At 40.2% G+C, this 18,325-nt stretch overlaps 1 protein-coding gene across 1 annotated transcript; it reads right to left on the reverse strand.

Annotated features, from left to right (window-relative positions):
• Positions 1–10,341: 10,341 nt before the first annotated feature.
• gpm6ab (glycoprotein M6Ab) lies at positions 10,342–17,988 on the reverse strand. Its single transcript, XM_070911772.1, has 7 exons — positions 17,928–17,988; positions 17,100–17,292; positions 16,121–16,277; positions 14,195–14,348; positions 13,031–13,107; positions 12,843–12,908; positions 10,342–10,494 (listed from the first exon to the last, which is right to left on the reverse strand). Exons 1-7 carry the CDS (start codon positions 17,986–17,988, stop codon positions 10,342–10,344), a joined length of 861 nt encoding a protein of 286 aa, XP_070767873.1.
• Between the last annotated feature and the right edge of the window lie 337 nt (positions 17,989–18,325).

Here is an 18,325-nt window from a genome sequence, read left to right on the forward strand (position 1 = left end):
ATATAACCCTCTTTTTAACCTCTGTATCACTTTTCATTGGTTTCTTCCATACAATATTTTTCACGTTGAATATAAGTAGAAAATATTTTAGCACATATCTTAAACATACATTTTATTGTGTCTTTATTGTGGATGTTACTATATGTCAGCCTTGAATGCATACGGAATTTGTAGAAGCAAATACATTTCACTAATACAGGGGTCAAGATAAACTATGTTAAAATCGAACCTTTGCACTCGTTCAAAAACGAATAAAATAAATAGACGTTAAGAAGTTAATCGTTTTGATCAGTCTCATGAGAAGGAACCGGAATTCTTTTTTCGATACATTGACCTCAATGAGGACATTTATTTGCAGCTAAATGCCTACTAATAGCTGAATAAATGGAGCGTCAAGATGGAGTGCATGAGAAAGAAAATCATCAAACAAATGAATGAAAGATCTTAAATGTGAGATAAAGCTTAACTCAGTGGCAATAGTGAGGTAGAGCATGCTATTTGGTTATTAAAACCGCAACGGCAATGTGGCGTTAGGGCAAAACTTATTCTATTCAACATCAGATTTTTATTTTGTGTGTGTGTGTGTGTGTGTGTGTGTGAGTGAATGAGACCTGATCTGTAAAGCGCTTTGGGAACTGTTAAGGTTGAAAAGCGCTATACAAGTGAAGTTAATTCACCATTTACTAATTTCTTCAACCAGGCTGGTAGTTCCGTTGCGCAGAGGAAATTTCATAAAGGAAAACGTCAAAAGAAATGCCTGTTCAAGTTTGACATTGGGGCACTCAGAGGCTCGCTTAGAAAAAGGTTAAATTGTGCATGGACTTTGGGTAAGGAACAAAAGAAACTTAAAGAAAGATGTCTAGAAATACTAAGATGGACTAAAACAATGTTGCTTGATCTTACATAAAAATCACAATTGCCATAGTTAGGGATTTCTGTCCATTGGTCAGTAGATGGCAGCGCGGCCACATGGTAAATGATGTATTAAATCTAGGAATGAATAATTAATTTGTCTGACATGGTTCTTTCCAGCCAAAGGTAAATGAAACGGTTACTTTCTCAGGTATGCACGTTTTATGACAGGTGTGGTGGACAAAGAGAGAGAGTGGGTTGTGTGTGAAGTTATACTTGTTAAATAAGTGCGTTCGTGGACTGGCTGAGCTTTAGTTTCCAGTTCTCTCTGGGATCTGGTACGAGAACATTTCCCTCGTATATGGATACTCGGCGGTTGATTATACAATTATATATACAGTTCGCTGAGCTCAAGGCATGTGCACTAAATGTATGTAGTGCTGCTATTATACACTGCTCAAAAAAATTAAAGGAACACTTTGAAAACACATCAGATCTCAATGGGAAAAAAATCATGCTGGATATCTATACTGATATGGACTATGTAATGTGTTAGGAACGAAAGGATGCCACATCGTTTGATGGAAATGAAAATGATCAACCTACAGAGGGCTGAATTCAAAGACACCCCAAAAATCAAAGTGAAAAAATTATGCGGCAGGCTAGTCCATTTTGCTGAAATTTCATTGCAGCAACTCAAAATGGAACTCAGTACTGTGTATTGCCCCCATGTGCTTGGAAGCATGCCTGACAACGTCGGGGCATGCTTACAATGAGACGACGGATGGTGTCCTGGGGTAGCTCCTCCCACAGCTGGACCAGGGCATCACTGAGCTCCTGGACAGTCTGAGGTGCAACCTGGCGGCGTCGGATGGAGGTCATTTTGTAGGGCTCTGGCAGTGCTCATCCTGTTCCTCCTTGCACAGAGGAGCAGATACCGGTCCTGCTGATGGGTTAAGGACCTTCTAAGGCCCTGTCCAGCTCTCCTAGAGAAACTGCCTGTCTCCTGGAATCTCCTCCATGCTCTTGAGACTGTGCTGGGAGACACAGCAAACCTTCTGGCAATGGCACGTGTTGATGTGCCATCCTGGAGGAGTTGGACTGCCTGTGCAACCTCTGTAGGGTCCAGGTATCCCCTCATGCTACCAGTAGTAGACACTGACCCTAGCCAAATGCAAAACTAGTGAAAAACAGTCAGAAAAGATGAGGAGGGAAACAATGTCAGTGGCCTCCACCTGAAAAAACATTCCTGTTTGGTTGCCCCTCTAGTGCACCTGTTGTTTAATTCATTAACACCTAAGCAGTAGTGGTGGGCGGATCGATCCAAATATCGATAATATCGATACCAACGTTGGTATCGATATTGATCGATACCAGTGTAATGAGATCGATACTTTAGTTTCAGTTTCTCTCCTGTATGCACTGCTGCGGTTTCATCAAAGAGGCGACCTGGCTGCCTGTGTCTGTGTAAGTGCCGCTGATTTCAAGTGCCGCTGCTGCCACAGCGCGGAGCAGGGACACTTTGCTCCTCCTCCCCACTCTTGTGTTTTGATGTTGTACCATCACGTGACTCAGCGGCGCCAGGCAAGCAAGCGAGCAGGCTCAGCCGCCAGGCCCGGCCAGCAGCACACACACACACACAAGCAGCACAGAGTCCAGAAATCCAGAAAAGAAGCGCAATGAAGGGAGAAATTTTATTAAATTTTTGTATTGTAGTTTCTGAACACTATACCTCAAAAAAATAATTTGTTTTAATTTGTTCTCGAGTGATAATTTTGTGCACTTTGTTTATTTAAGAAAAAAATCCAGACATGACAATGTATGGGGAAAAATTGTTTTGTTACTGTTCTATTATTTCTGAACAAAAACTTTTATTATGAAGTATTTTCTATTTACCTATAAACTTTGCCCAAATTCTGTCCTGGGTTTTAACTAATTAATAATCCAAAGGAAAAATCACTTAAATGGTCATGAAAATTCATTCAGATTTAGCAATTTGATGATGTATCAACCTTAATTATTAAAAAGTATCGGTATCAGTATCAGTATCGGCAATACTGGCCCTGTATTTACTTGGTATCGGATCGATACCAAATCTTGCAGTATCGCACACCACTACTAAGCAGCTGAAACTGATTAACAACCCCCTCTGCTACTTAACTGACCAGATCAATATCCCAGAAGTTTAATTAACTTGATGCTATACTCTGATTAAAAAATGTTCCTTTTTTTTTGAGCAGTGTATCATTCATAGAGAAAGGTTGAGCTCTCTGTAGTATTATGTATTATATCTAGTAGACTGCTGGTTGTGACCACAGTGTACGTGGGTGCATCCTGAGCTGTGGCTGGCTTGAGCGTCTGTTCCCTTGCAGTTGGACAGAACTAGCTTAACTTAGCTCTGAATTGACTGCTGCATAGGCTGATGAAGACGTTTCGGCCGTTGCTGTCGCTGTGATTGTAGCCATGGCCGTGCTTAGGTTGGAGTGCTGGCTGTGACATATTTAATGGGACTAACCACGTGCAAGGGTTGTTTGCGTGCAGTGAATTGACCACTGCATTCCTGAACTCTTGAGGTATAATAGTAACACATATCTGACAGACGCACTTTGGGGTTCAAATTCAGCATGGCTTAACGCTGCTTTCTCGGCTAACGTTAAGATTGCAATAGGGGGCCAAATTTCCTTGTGCTTTGGCACCCGTTGCAGCATTTGAGGGTAACAGAGTGCTGCAGGGACGACGTATTTTTGTAGGCAAACCCGGAAGTTAGCGTCGCCCTGGTTCCCCCGACAAAAAAACAATGGGATTGTTCCGTGGGATTTTGGATTATTGCAGAAAATAAGCTCTGTGGCAAAACAATGATGATTAAATTCTGACTGTTTTGTTCAGCGAGATAATCTTCACAAATGAACACCACTTTTGTGATTTTTGAAGCGTAAATGGAAGTAAAAAAAGCTGATTATGATGATTGATTATGCCACCTTTCTTTTAAAATTGACAGCCACCTAAACTGACACTGTTATGTGCTTTCACATTGTGGTAGATATTTTGGATTTTGAATATGGTTGAAAACCCAATCTTCAAACCTTGAGTCAGGACAAATATTGTCTCCTCCAATACATTTTTACCAGTGCACTATGATAGTACTTACCTTATTATTTGTTATAATAGCATTAACCAGTCAACAGAATTCTGTAGGTTATCTACAAAACCTTTCAGACAACCATAACGTTTTTATAACGTGAAATGAAGACGCAAACGCAAAATGTTCCCTTATTAACAAGAACACAAGTGTATTATTTCATTTTATTTATATATGCAAGCAAGTTTATGTCTTTACAAATAAAAAAAGCCACTGTCTGCCCAAACTGTTGGCACAGATATGTACAAAAATGGAGGAGGGAATCCGATAAAGCCTGCTACTAAGCAACCACAGTGACGTACAAAAAGTCTAGAATACTATGGAGAAACTGGAAAAAAAAAAAAAAAAACTACTCCCAACGTCCAAAATGTCCAACCTGACATAATGCATGGATCTGAAGCACATGATGATCAGTTTAAGGTCACAGACTGACATCAGCTTTTAGATCTGTGGTTCAGTTCATGATGGACAAGAGCTGAATTTGGTCAGGCACAGAGGATCAGATTTTTCATCCTGTGATACAGAGCTGAGGTTTTATGGCTGCAAAAACAGTTCTCTCACAGGTTCAGGAATCAGATTTCATGTTATTGAAATTCATGCTTTATTGTGCTGACATGGTCGGTTTTCTCAATCCTGCCACAAATTGCACGCGGTCAGGATCACGGAATGGTAAACGTGAGTCCATGTTCAGCCGTGGTCATCGGATAGACAAGAAGGACGCAGGGTTAGCATGTGTCAATACTCATATTCATCTTTACAAGGAGATGTGGGTCAAAGAGTAAATGAGGAGACTTATACAAATGGAGAGTGAGCAGCTCGCATCCTCTTCCTGATTAAAACAGCCGCCGGATCTCCTCATGGCTGTTGAAACATTAAATATATTTTTTTTAGGTGTTTTGGCTTAATTTCGGCTACATTTACACCGCCTGGCAAAGATGATCCAATATGACATTTTTGCTCAAATGAAACTACTCTATTCTAGTAGAACTACACTATTTTTGGGCCGTATCCTAATGTGAAGATCCAGTTCAAGAGGACATCTGCCAGTGTTCAGTCACTGGGGCCTGCAATCAAGCTTCATTCTTGTTCACCTTCACATGTGATTATGCAGCACTAAATATGCTTTAGAAGCCTGAATTATTATTTTGCCTTGTTGGCGTCCATTGCAGATGGTGATTCGTTTGTGGGACCTGGGCAGATTGTGTTTGTTGCTAGGCTACATGGAGCTTTACTGTGTACACATGCTGGTTGTTTCAAGTGTACACCAAATCCGAAATGAGTCACTTTTAAATTTAAATATGGTAAAAAAAAATTTAAAAAAAATCTGAATTGGACATCCAGAGCTGTGGTGTGATTATAGCAGAAACAGCCAGAATGAGGAAGAGGATGTGAGCAGAGGTGGGTGCAGGATAAAGGGTGGCCAGAGCAATACATTACACCACATCTGCAAATCTGCTTTATTAGGATAAACAATAGAGAACACCATGATCATATCACTTAAGACTTGCAATCATAGATTCATGCACTTGTATGCCAGGAATGTACTGGTATGAATTTCTTGTTTACGTCTTGATTTTGTCAAACTGCTACAATATATTGCTCTGGTGGTCAACAACTGAGCAAGAAAGCTAGCTTAGCAACACCATTAGCAACAGGAACCGCAATACGGCACACTGAAAAGTGGAAAAAAAAAAACAACAGCAGAACAGCGCCAGTGGGAAAAGAAGGATTTTTTTTTGTATTGTTTTAATCATTAAAATTGTGACCATTGAATGCATAACCATGCCACAAACAACAACTAGATTCACTGTCTTTTTTTTGTCTTTTTATTTATTTTTATTTTTTTTTTTACCTAGTATAAGATTATCTTCATTATCATGACTTCATTCGTTTTCATTATTGTTATTCTTTCAGGTTATAACCAATGCTGCAAGACTATACACAGGTCCCACAGTGGGGATCTCAATGCACTTACACACCAAGAATAAGAGAGAGAGCTCACAATGGTCAATAAGTGCACATAAAACTATTTTTTTCTTTTATCTGAGGTTAAAAACACTGACAAGACATCCATTGTCAGGCAATGAAATGATAGAATACTGTTACTGTAAAACTAGACCCTTAAAAATACTGACTGTATGCAGCCGAGACACACCTGAACAGGAACACAAGTCTGGCGGAGTCCCCCTTCATTGACACTGATGGTACGGGGTTTTTTTGTTTGTTTTTTTGTCAAATTCAGCTGCAATTACATGACACAGAGAACCAGATTTAAACTCAGTCTTAACAATATAATCCTGTAAAAAAAATTAGATTTCACATGGTTTTTCGACAAAACCCCAGACAAGCACAACTTGTATAGTCTGTATGGACACTCAGTCACTAAATGCGTGACTTTGGCATTTGTATTGGTCTCTGCATAAGTGCGAAACCTCATAGTTTCTGCTTGACTAATACTACCTTTGTAAACAGCCATGAGATTTGGTCACATAGTGTTTATTCTGTTTGACACTACTCTGATTTGCTCATGGTTAATATGGGAAAATTTTTTTTACACATTTTATCCTTCTTGCCATCTTGTGACAATTTCTGCCTCTTTAAGGACTATACAGGTGTTTTTGCACGTTTTACCTCTTTTACTGCAATTAACATCTCATGTAAGTTACATTATTGCCATACCTTCTCTAAAATACACCAATAATTTTACCTATGTTTTTACTATCTTTAAATCTAAATATATCTGCTACCATGTGAAAATCATCTTGCAGGGACTCAAAACTTAGTGATTTGTGGCACACATCTGTTTTTTATATAATTAGTTGGAGACTGCTTAAAATTAGAAAGAAAAACCTGTGTGTTGCAAAAACCTCGTAACTTTCTCGTGTGTAAATGCAGCTCAGGGAGTAAACTCAGAACATTGGGGACTGAACCACCTCCTCCAGACTCTGTAACCAATAGGAAACCATTCTCCCGGCTGCTCACCTCAACTGTTTCACATATATGTATATCTTTATACAAAGTTAATGTAGGTACAGTGCTTAATACTGCCCACACAAAAAAAGAGATGATGATTTCACATTCAAAAAGTTTCAAAGATTAAAAGTTGATCATGAAATAGTAAAATGTTATTGGTGAAAAGTAAAAGAGCAAAGAACTATGGCTCAGAGTGATGGCGGTGGTGGAGTGTGTGTCTGTATTTGTGTATGTGTGTCGGTGTGTTGTAGTCTCATCAAATCAAACCCTTCAGTGACCAACATCCTCGCCGCCATCGCCACCATTTTCATCATCAGTAAAGTATTCATTCTGAAGACAAACTGAATTCCCTCTCAGTCATCTCTACTGGCAGATAGAGAATCATCACTTTCCCTCACAGCTAGAACAAGGACGTAACATACAATCCTCTTATTCTAATGGTTGGCTCAATGTAACTTAACATATAATACAAAGATAACAGCCCTGCACACTGGTGACAGGAAAAATCCAATTCCTTTCATTTTCAAATCTCCCCCTTTTAGGCCTGAAGTGCAGTATACACAACAACAAAAAAGTTCAAGTTTAAACCTTTCATAGGTCTGAGTCTAATCGTCCTCTTAAACAAAGTAGCAGCATGTAAAGGTCATAATTGGAATCGAAAATCAAAATCTCAAGAATGATAATGTTTTAGTTTATCTTTTTTTTGAAACAACTCATTTTAAGATCCAGACTACTTAAAAGTTGCATCCCAACCTATCCAGTAAAGCAAATCATTCTTAAACCATGAGCTTATTAGCTGGGACATCATTCACCTTGGTCGTCATTCCAAACAACACTACTCCAGTTGACTCAAATCCATGCCGCTATTAATGTGGTCTTTTACCTCCTTTTTCCTTGTTCCTTCAGCACCTTCCATGATGGTGTTCCCATCTCTCAAGATGCACCATTCCATCCCACCACACCCATCCATTTGGAACACCTCACAAACCCAAACTTTTCGTATGAGGTACAAATACCTACATCATTAAAATGTTTTTGGGAAACGGTCCTCTATCTTGAAATGCATCGTGCTCAGACCAAAAAAAACAAGCTCAGCCTTTACAACCTCCAATGAAGCCACTCGTGCACAACCAAGACACTACCCAGAATTCACAGTAATCATCTGTTCATGTCACCAACGACAAGTTGACTATTAGTACCAGTGATTTTTTTTAAATTCAACTTACAAATAAACGGCCATTTTGGTCACATTAGGATATAAAAGAAAACGTGACAATGAGAGAATTGAAACTCTCAAGATGATTGGTGTATATATGCGTGTGTTAGTGTGTATTTGTGTGTGTGCAGAACCACTAAAATACAGAATTATTACATGAAAATGTGACAGTGATATTACCCCCCCCCCACACACACACACACGCACGCACAGACACCTGCCCCATTTAAATACCCCCAATGCTAAAATTACACATAAATAATACTGATATAAATGTGGCAAAAATTGAGAAGTGAGAAAAAAACGTGATTCATCGGACTGATGTGAACGTGACGCACATTAAAAAGAAGTTGTGCTGCTAGGATGTGCCGTTTCTTAGAACAAATCACAAGTTTATACAAACTGGGGATGAAGGGGGAAGGACACAAAGCCCCGTTTCACTAGTTGTTTTAAATGGCCTCATTGAAATACCCACTGTCATCTTAAGTGCTTTTACTCTGAAAGTTCAAGTGAGCTTAAAGAGCCTGACATGTGATATACAGTACAAATAAAGCAATATTAGGGGAAAAGAAAGGGAGAGAATTTATGACATCAATTCATCTGGATATTTTATCATCAATATATGTTTTTGCCCAACCCCCTGCCCTGCAAATGGCCACTTGTAGGACATACTGTATGTGGCACAAGAATACTGTATGTGGAACAACTAATGAAACTGGGCTCAAGATGAAGAGGTCACAGAGTGAGGAGGGGTAGGGTGGAGGAAAAAGGAGGGGGAAAGATAGGGAAAGCTACCTATTTGTACCTGGAAGGTACACATTTCCTGGGGGACCATATATCTCTGCAATACCAGTCTTCATAATGTGGCGAAATGACACGACACGGCATGACACCACCATACAACACTGCCTACACAACACCGACCATTCAACCACATTTATGTGTGTGAGTGTCCGTATGGATGAATCACGTGTGATGTATGTACTGCAGATATTGAGGCTGTTGGGGAGATACAGTGACATTGTCCTGTTGGACGCCCCCCCCCCCACACACACATTAAATGATGAGCTCATAGACACCAAAGTCAGTCGTGCGTCCGCTGTGGATTGTTGGCTTTAGCGCGCCGTGCTAACAGCACAGTGTGAACAGAGCAGTTCTGCAGCGAGCTGTGATGATCTCCATACAGCAGTTTAGCATGACACAAAGAAACGACTAACCTTTCAGGAAAATGTTGGCATTTAAAAAAAAAAAAGCATAGCTGGCCCAAACAAAGACAAAATAATTAGATACTTAAGGCCACCAGGGGGCCACAACCAAGCACATTAAAATGTGACATTTCTTTGGGTTTTCTGTTCATTATTCATTCTTTTCTTCTTCTTTTTTTTGGTATTTCTTAAAGCGTTATATTGTGTATTTCTTGTGCTATTTTATACATGCACTGTGGTTTTTTTTGTTTTACAAATTTTTTTTTAGTCATTCTGTTGTTTCTTTCTGTGATTTTAAGCCAATTGTAATTGATTGTTCTGCACATACACAAACTGCAAGGCTACTTTCAGGCATTGGGGGTTGAAAGGTACGCCGTGCTTTAGGGGCCAAAAAGGCGGAGGCCGGTCCTGGTAAATTCATTAAGAAATCTTCAGAGTGAAAGATCATGAAGTCGTTGAAGTTGATGTAGCCAGACTTCTACTTCCTCCGATGAGAGAAGTGGTCTCTGCTTTCACTTTTAAGGCGAAGGTAAAGGCTTCCTTACACTCAAAAGTCAAAGTCAGGGTTACTAAAAGTATGTATGGAGCAAACCAACATAGCGGATGCTAAAGCGTCAGCATAGGACACCTGAGCCACTGATCTACTGCGGACACAAGAATGGTGATGGTGTCTGTGTTTTCATCATTTTCATCAACTAATTTCTGCCTACCCCTGTCTGTAATTGTGTCTTTGAATGTATGTTTGTGCTGTGTTTTCACTCATGTATATACTGTATATTTCTGCTATCCTTAGGCTTGTGTCAGGCCCTGTGTGTGTGTGTGTGTGAGAGTATGTGTATGTTCATCTATCATCTTGTGTGTCTGACAGGTAAGTGTGTGTGTGTGTGTGTGTGTGTGTGTGTGTGTGTGTGTGTGTGTGTGTGTGTGTGTGTGTGTGGTTTTTCGGAGGTATGTGCTTATGTGTAGGCATTGAGGCGTTCTTTGGAACGTGTGGAGTGGATGTCATGCAGCTCCTGCTCCTCCTTCGACTTGATGTCCTCGTACTTCTGCATCCGGCTGGCGTCCTTCAGGTAGCCCCAGTTGGCAGCCAGAGCCATCAGAAAATGGACCTGAAGAAGGCGACGAAAAGTCAGGGTTAGTAAAAGTATGTACTGTAAAATACAGTGTACAAGCCGCCACTGAAAAGAGAAGGCGACAGTCTGAAATACTTCATTTTTGTTTTCACCAGATCTCTCTGTCGCTGTCTCACCACCACCAGCATTTTATTTCCTATGTGCATTGCATTGTGGGATTAGTTTGCGTCAACAGTACACTCAAAGATTTGATTCTCTGGGGTGCCCTGGTATTATAATGGTTAAGGCGCACACCAAGTAATTGCAACATGGTGCATGTCATGCCCCTCTCTATCTCTTTCGTGCTGTCTCTTTAGACTATCAAACTGCTAAACAAATATAATACTATCTATAGTACTACACTATCAAATAAAGGCAAAAATGACAATTTAAAAAGTAAGTAAAATACTACACAGCAGGGGGTATTCGACTAAAATTTGCAGAGGTCCAGTTAGAGAAAAGGTCCGGAACATCATAATGTCTAACTTGTGTTGTGATTTAGTGTGATATATATTGACGTAGTAATCAACAACTGACTGTCAAATCAAATAAAGAAAGTACAACTCTATCAACTATTCAGAGTCTCAGTGTTTAGCGCCTGGAATGCACAGATTTGATTGGCTGAGTAGCGTCACGTGGGCTGGCTTAACTCGTATGCAATTGGTCTGTGAGTTTCCTGATCCGCTGAACCAGTGCCGTAAAGACTAGAAAAGTTGCGCCGGTTAAAATAGAAGCGTCCGTCAAAATGAGATCTCTTAATAATTTATTGATTATAGGTCCGGGTCTATATAGGACGGCGCCTGGGTCCGGACTCGGACCGTGGTCCGCCTGTTAGTGACCTATACTATACATTATACTTTAAAGTGACTATAATACATTTTTATATTAACAATGGATGACACGATTACTTGTGTTTAAAATGGGACACTGGAGTTCCTGTCAGCTATACAAAGCTTTATAGCTTATTTCAGCTCATTGTTTTTGTTTTCCGGCCTGCCACCGGCCTGCCACTGTTGGCCACAGCAGGTAACCTAGCGTACGCTAACTTGCTAAAAAGCCAGATATTTCCCTCAGGAGTTGGTGGAGACCAAAAGAGAGCTTAAAGTAGAGTGAATACCAGACTTGGACAGTCATCAGGTGGACAAAAACATGACTCCAAATGAATGCTATTGTCAGTCCGTATCTGCCGGTTGTGTAAATAGGCAGCTGTTTGCTAACAAGTTTACCATTAAAAGATAAAAATGTCTTTACTTTAATTAATTAATCCTAATCCTTTTTCTTCCCAGGTGATTTTTTTTAGTATTGTATTAGTAAATGAATATACCTGTAGTATTCTGAATGTTTTCTCTTCTCGTATATTCTGTAAACAGCCTAATGCGTAAACATCACAACACTTTGATAGGGTTTCTTTGTCATATTTGAATAAACTCTATATATCTTAAGCTTTGAGAGCGAGACAACATTAAGTAACAGTATGGGCCCAGGTTAACAAATACCTACTGAATGCATACATTGTAGAGAGAGATATCTGACAGAACTGATCTTCTCCACACCTCTAATGTCTGCATTACTGCAGACACACAAGAGTAGATTCACTCTCACCCACTGCGTCTTCCCTCTAGGTGGCTTCGAGAATGAGGCCTGTTTCTATCATTTGCACTTCTAATGACAAAAACAATCACAAACCCCTTAAAGACAAAACATTTTGGTTACAAAACACATCACGTATACAGTACAATGCTAGACATTTTGAGTATAGAGCACAATAGGTGTTCCAGTGAGCAACGCGTCCTTTTTTTTTCCTACTGTAAATTTGATCCACAGGTCGGAGTGTTATGCCCTCTGTTTCCTCCTAGAAGGAGTCTCTCTCTCTCTCTCTCTCTCTCTCTCTCTCTCTCCGTCTGTGTCTCTGTGCTTGATTACAGGAGTGGGATCCAGTGTGCAGGTGCTGGGGCACCAAGCTGCTAATCATCTCCAATCAGACTCTGCTATATAAACCAGGCCTCAACGCCACCACACTGCCAGATTGTAGTCTCGGGTTATTTAGTTAGTCAGTGTTAAGCTGAATAGCTAATTTCTGTCTTCCGTGCCTACGGCCATCCTGACCTGACTCCCGCCTCAGACCCACTCCTGTTCCTCCTGAAAACTCCAGATCTGCCTCCTTGCTCTGATCCTCCACTTTGCCTTCGCCCCTGATAAGAGACTCATTCATTCCCACTAAGTATTGTTCAAACAAATACCTTTTCTTGACCCAGTTCCCTGCCTCAGAGTTCTATGTTTGCGTTTGGGTTTCGTGTAACACGGAGGTCATATAAATCAGCACTCCTGAGGATAATGGTCCTTACCATGGCGATGACAGCAGCTCCTGCTCCGGCCAGTGCGCACACAAACAGATGGAAGGTCAAGTCCAGCTGTAACACACAACACAAATGTCATTTATATGGCTCTTTATCTTGAAACGGGTCACAAATCATTATATTTCCATCTGTATCACTTCAGATTTCTGCAAAATTCTCTCCTTGTTTCCTCTTACCTCATTAGATTCACACATCTTGAGGAACTTCTCAGATCCTGTGCACACCTTCCTCTCCTCAGAGATGGTAACCGCTCCTGATAAACAGAGATATCAAAAACACACTTTACTACTTTCAGATTGTCCAAAGGTATGTTACTAGAATGAATCAGTCTTTTAATTCGATGGTTTCATATGGTGTCAGAGGTCATAGATACTAAATTGAACCATAAACTACACTGATCTCACATGTAAAGGAAGTTGATGTTGTTGTTTGTACTTTACCGTGCAATTGATTAAAAGTGTAATAAGTGCTTATTTCTGTATAGCTCTATTTAAATCTTGATGGCAGATGGTGGGGGGCGGGTACAGTCTTTGGCAGTGACTTCATTTAGGATCCTAGTGGCGGGCCCACCGCTGCTGTGTCGTCAGCAAACTTGCTGAGGGTGTTGAAGTGGTTACATAGTCGTGTGGGTGTGTACAGCAGGGGGCTCAAAACGCAGCACCACCTGGGGTCTGCCCATCAGGAAGTCAAGGATCCACATGCACAGTGAGGTGTTTGCCTACCAACATTTACTAATAAACACAGATACACAGACTGGGGTCAATCATTTTCTATCATTAAAACGCTAATAAAAGTTCAGGTTAGTTCAGTGTAATCAGTCCTTTTGAGTAGGTGGGAGATTCTGGGCTTCACTGTGGATTATGAGGATCTTCATTTCTTCACCGACGCTATTCCAAGAGCTCAAGATGCATTGACAGGCGACAGACTGATCAACAGTTTATGTGTTGTGTAGATTTTTCTTTCAAATAGTACAATAGTGCTAAACATGTATAGTTGTAGCGTGAACGATATCGTCCGACACAGATCAATAGGGACCACAGTTCCTCTCAGGCCAGAGCAGCAGAGTGGAGAAATGGATGTGCTCAAAAGCAGGTCAAAGTTCATCGAGCTCGAACTCAGAAAACCAAGGGAGATAGATGCCTATCTCTGTCCCCTCCATGCATTTCAATTGAAGTGACTGGAATACAAAAAGTGTAACCTGACTGGTTTTGTGGATTCCACTGTGGAGTCCATCAGCTGCCATAACTTTAAAAAGCATTACGCAAGATAGCGCAGAGACGGTAAACTCACTATTTCAGTGATTATAAAAATAGATACGACAGTGTTATCATTGCACATACCAAAGTGACGCAGGTCCAGGCAGAGGTTTGCTCCCTCCACCGAGCTGATGTTCTGACACATGGACCAAATGTTGAAGTACATGAAGACCGGCAGGCTGGTGAATGCCGTCACTCCAAGCCACACCAGGAAGAACAGGTAGGCCAAAAACATCAGCTGCAAACACAGAGGCAAGACATAATGAATAACACGTACGCGTGTAGAGCTGATGTGTTTCTGCGTCAATGGTGTGTTATTGAACCGCCTTTTTAAAAACACTTAGAAATTCACTGGTCTTTTAGAAATTAGAATTAGTAGGTCATTTTTAACAAGGGTTGCTTATTGACTAATTTTCCTTTTGCCTATTGTACGTTCAGCTTAAAACCTCTTCATAACGCATTGTTCTATTTTAATTAAGATGACAGATATATGTTGCATTTTCACTTGTGATATTCACTTATGATATTCACCTTTTGAAATATATGTCATATAATATTTGAAAAGTCTCACTATGAGGCCACCTCAAGAAGGCAAGTTATTCAGAATCAGAAATACTTTATTGATCCCCGGGGGGGGGGGATTACACAATTATCATTTATACTACTACTATTTGTTTATCCAGTACTGGCAAATGTATCACTTTATCAAGAGAGAGATATTAACATTACTCAAAATTAAAGGATAAGGTTGGTGTGCCAAGAAATTTCCCCTGGAAACACCAAAAACAGCAATACGTTATCGTTTCCATCCAAATGTATCACAAATTTTAACCGAATTTTGAGGGGAAAAAAAGCAAAAGAAAATGTGAATGAATATGCCCGTTTCCATACACTACCGTTGTGCAATTATTAGGAGTTGGTTCATTGAGATAAGCAGTAGGGCGTGACAATGGTTTGGGGGCACAATAAAGCCGGGGGTCTGGGCTCCACCAGAAAAAAGCTTAAAAGCTACACATTATGAATAAGATGGCTATCATGCTTATAGTTTAATCATTCAGAAAAGTGGTAAATATACATCAGAAAAAGCTGTCTTATTCTCTGCATATTTAACCCCACTGAACATCACATGCTGTGGTATTCAATTCGGGATATGGGCTATACTAAGGCACATTATTCATGGCACTATCAACAGATGACGTTCCATTTGCAACTTCAATCACAACATTTGAGAAATGTATCAAGATATAAATACATATTAGTTTTCTCAAGATCACTTAATTAATGTGTCAGCTTTTGTTCACGTTCAATTCAATTTTATTTATATAGCGCCAAATCACAACCAAAAGTCATCTCATGACACTTTACATATAGAGCAGGTCTAGACCAGACTCTTTATAATGTTATTACAGAGACCCAACAGTTCCCACGAGTCCAGTGTCTATTACTTTTTATTATGGAGGAGTACATTATGATGATACCTTCTCACAATTCAAAATATATGCCTTTTTAAAAATCTAGAATAAAATTATAAAATAATAAAATAAAACATCGTATTGCCACCATCTCATTATCTTAAATTTAATGGCTTATATAGGAACATAACTTACTTAACTTTTACATTCTAACATGTAAAAAAGACATGAATTAATCAATGACAGACAGAGATCAATTGTTCAAACTTACTGTTGTTGGCAAGGTTTCATTTTTAAATTTTTCTGTTCTGTAATAACACCACCAGTAATGTTACTACTCCAGTCACAAACTGTCGACTCACAGCGCGAGAGTGGGTCCAATTGATTACAATCTCCTAACCCTAACCCAGCCCGGCAGAGTTTGCCATCAAATTGATGTAAAAAAATAAATAAAAAAAAGATAAAATGTAATATCACCAGCCTTATACTTTAACTACATATTCAGTTACTGCTAACTCCCCCAAAACCTCCTGCTACAAGCACCCTATTCATCTGAAAGTGTGCCACATTAATTCTACTGGTTACAAAGATTTCTTACGAATGCAGTCAGGCAGCGTCCACAGGCAGTGATCTTGAACTCTCCATAGAGATCCCTGATAGCTCCGGTGGTGAAAAAGCCCTCCACCAGCAGCAGCACTCCAAACACAAAGAATCCAGCTGCAAGGCCGTAGATGATGTACTTCAGGATGTCAATACTGTGAAGAGAACACCCACCCATAGTGTCAGTGATTAATGAGTATTTGTTTATTTTAATGCTAGACTGCGTCTTGAAGTGTTATTTGTAGACTAAATATGTATCTGCAACTAAATCAGCAAGCATAATCACAAAATTAAGCCTAATCAGGATGTTAAGAGTTGGCCAGAAAGATGAGGATGGGTGGATAAATAGAGGTATATAGATGTGCACGTAGAGAATGTCTCCCTCCCCTGCCGTATTACTCATAAGTTATCTTCCCTAAATGTGTGAATAACAAAAATCTATGGTAAATCAGTGTTAAAGTGTCCCATACAACAGAATAAGTCACTCATGACTGGCTAAGTCAATCTGCAGGTTACTGTTGTCAGTATTTTTTTCCCTTCTGAGAAAATGAAGGCATTAACAATGCTCTCTACAGATTCATGAACTCATTGACCAGAAGAACAGAAACCACATTAGCACGCTACTGTGTGGACCACATTTGGCCCTGACATTGGCGGCCAAACTGAAGGTATGTTGTATATTAATTGGGAAGACCAGAGCCCCGCATACACCCCTAAAGGCAGCGGCGGTTATCACAAAAGTGATAAACAAAACGTTTGAGCCCTACAGTGATACAGCTAAAAATGACAACTTTGTCCTGTGAGTCAAAGTGTAATGAGTTGGTCACTGTGATGGATTATCTCAAGCAAGTTTCAAGTTTCTGGAGGTTGACTTTCTTAGCACACTGGGAGATAGGAAATCGACTGAGAAATGGGTGGCATGGGTGTCATGTAATGTCAATTGCTATTTACAATATTAAAAAAAACATGTCTCTCACATGGTGAACACATCCAGTGTTTCTCCCGGGGCTCTGATGACTTCAAAGTAGTTCTGGAGGATGGTGACCGTGCCGCTCAAAGCCTCGTGGCCACACCCACAGAACAAGGCCACGCCCATGTAGAGGAGAATAGTCGCGATGAGCGAGGCCCAGGGCAGACTGCCCACACATCGCTCGCAGCACTCCTTACAGCCTAAACATGCACAAAAAGACAGAATTGTAATGCGGACAGTATAGCTAACATATTTAGCATAATGATCACAGCAGTTGTGAGAATGTATTTGTGTACTATTCAGATGACTCAAAAAGCTGATGGTGAATATCTTCAAACACACGTGATGGTCATGATGATGTAGGCACAACAATTTTGAGAGAATTATACAGCTCGAGTCGAACAAAATTTAACAAACCAAATCAGCAAAGCAACCGAAATATCCAAAAGACCTGCCGTGTCTACACCTATCCAAAGCAACAGACAACAAAACACAATTCAGTATCACTCTGCGTTTGGAAAAAAGCAAGCCAACTAGTCTGATTAAAAAAAAACAATAAGCAGCTGACTGTGCTGCCCCTTAAACCCTTACCAAGACTTGACAACCACTTCTTTACTGAATAATTTAGCCAACCACAACAGGTGATATCTGCTGCTGCAACATGAGATGGGTGTCGGAGCTTTGGCATGACGCATACTACATGTAGAACATTACCATGGCAGAGTAATAACAGCACTGAGCCTGGCAGGCAGTGGCTTCGTCTCAGCGGCTCAGAGGTACTCTGGTCATGGAGCTATTCCAACAATAGCTGTGACACAGCGGTTAGCAATGTCACACGGAAGGTAGAGCAGGGTAGAGCGGATTGGAGGTTCGAAACCCCGGCTCCCCGCCGTCATGTTGCATGACAGCTCGGTGTGTGAGTGAATGAGTGAATGAGTCTCAGCTGTAAAGCGCTTTGGGAATCATGAAGGTTGAAAAGTGCTATATAAGTGAGAGCCATGTTGTTGCTTAATTAACACACAAAGCTTGAATCATAAATACACTTAAGTGCAGCTGTACATATAACTGGTAGTGAGCCTACAGTAAAAGAATGCTCTAATTTGCTTATGAGACGATTACTTTTATAGTGTACAGATACAGTCGAGAGAAGTGGCTCACTTTCCAAATACACTCAATAATAGTTTGGGAAATATGTTTGAAGCCATCTTACCCAGAGTCAGAGACAATCAATAT

Source organism: Enoplosus armatus, chromosome 2 (genome assembly GCF_043641665.1).
Source record: "Enoplosus armatus isolate fEnoArm2 chromosome 2, fEnoArm2.hap1, whole genome shotgun sequence".
In the NCBI taxonomy this organism is placed as follows: Eukaryota; Metazoa; Chordata; class Actinopteri; order Centrarchiformes; family Enoplosidae; genus Enoplosus; species Enoplosus armatus.

What these genes read in the sequence shown, in the direction of transcription:
- gpm6ab (XM_070911772.1), bottom strand. Translation starts at nt 17,988, where the DNA reads ATGACGGCGGGGAGCCGGGGTTTCGAACCTCCAATCCGCTCTACCCTG. An exon ending in ACACTGGATGTGTTCACCAT is followed by an intron (nt 16,278 to 17,099) that starts GTGAGAGACATG and finishes TTCTCTTCACAG; the next exon opens with TATTGACATCCTGAAGTACA. An exon ending in AGATGTGTGAATCTAATGAG is followed by an intron (nt 12,909 to 13,030) that starts GTAAGAGGAAAC and finishes TGTGTGTTACAG; the next exon opens with CTGGACTTGACCTTCCATCT.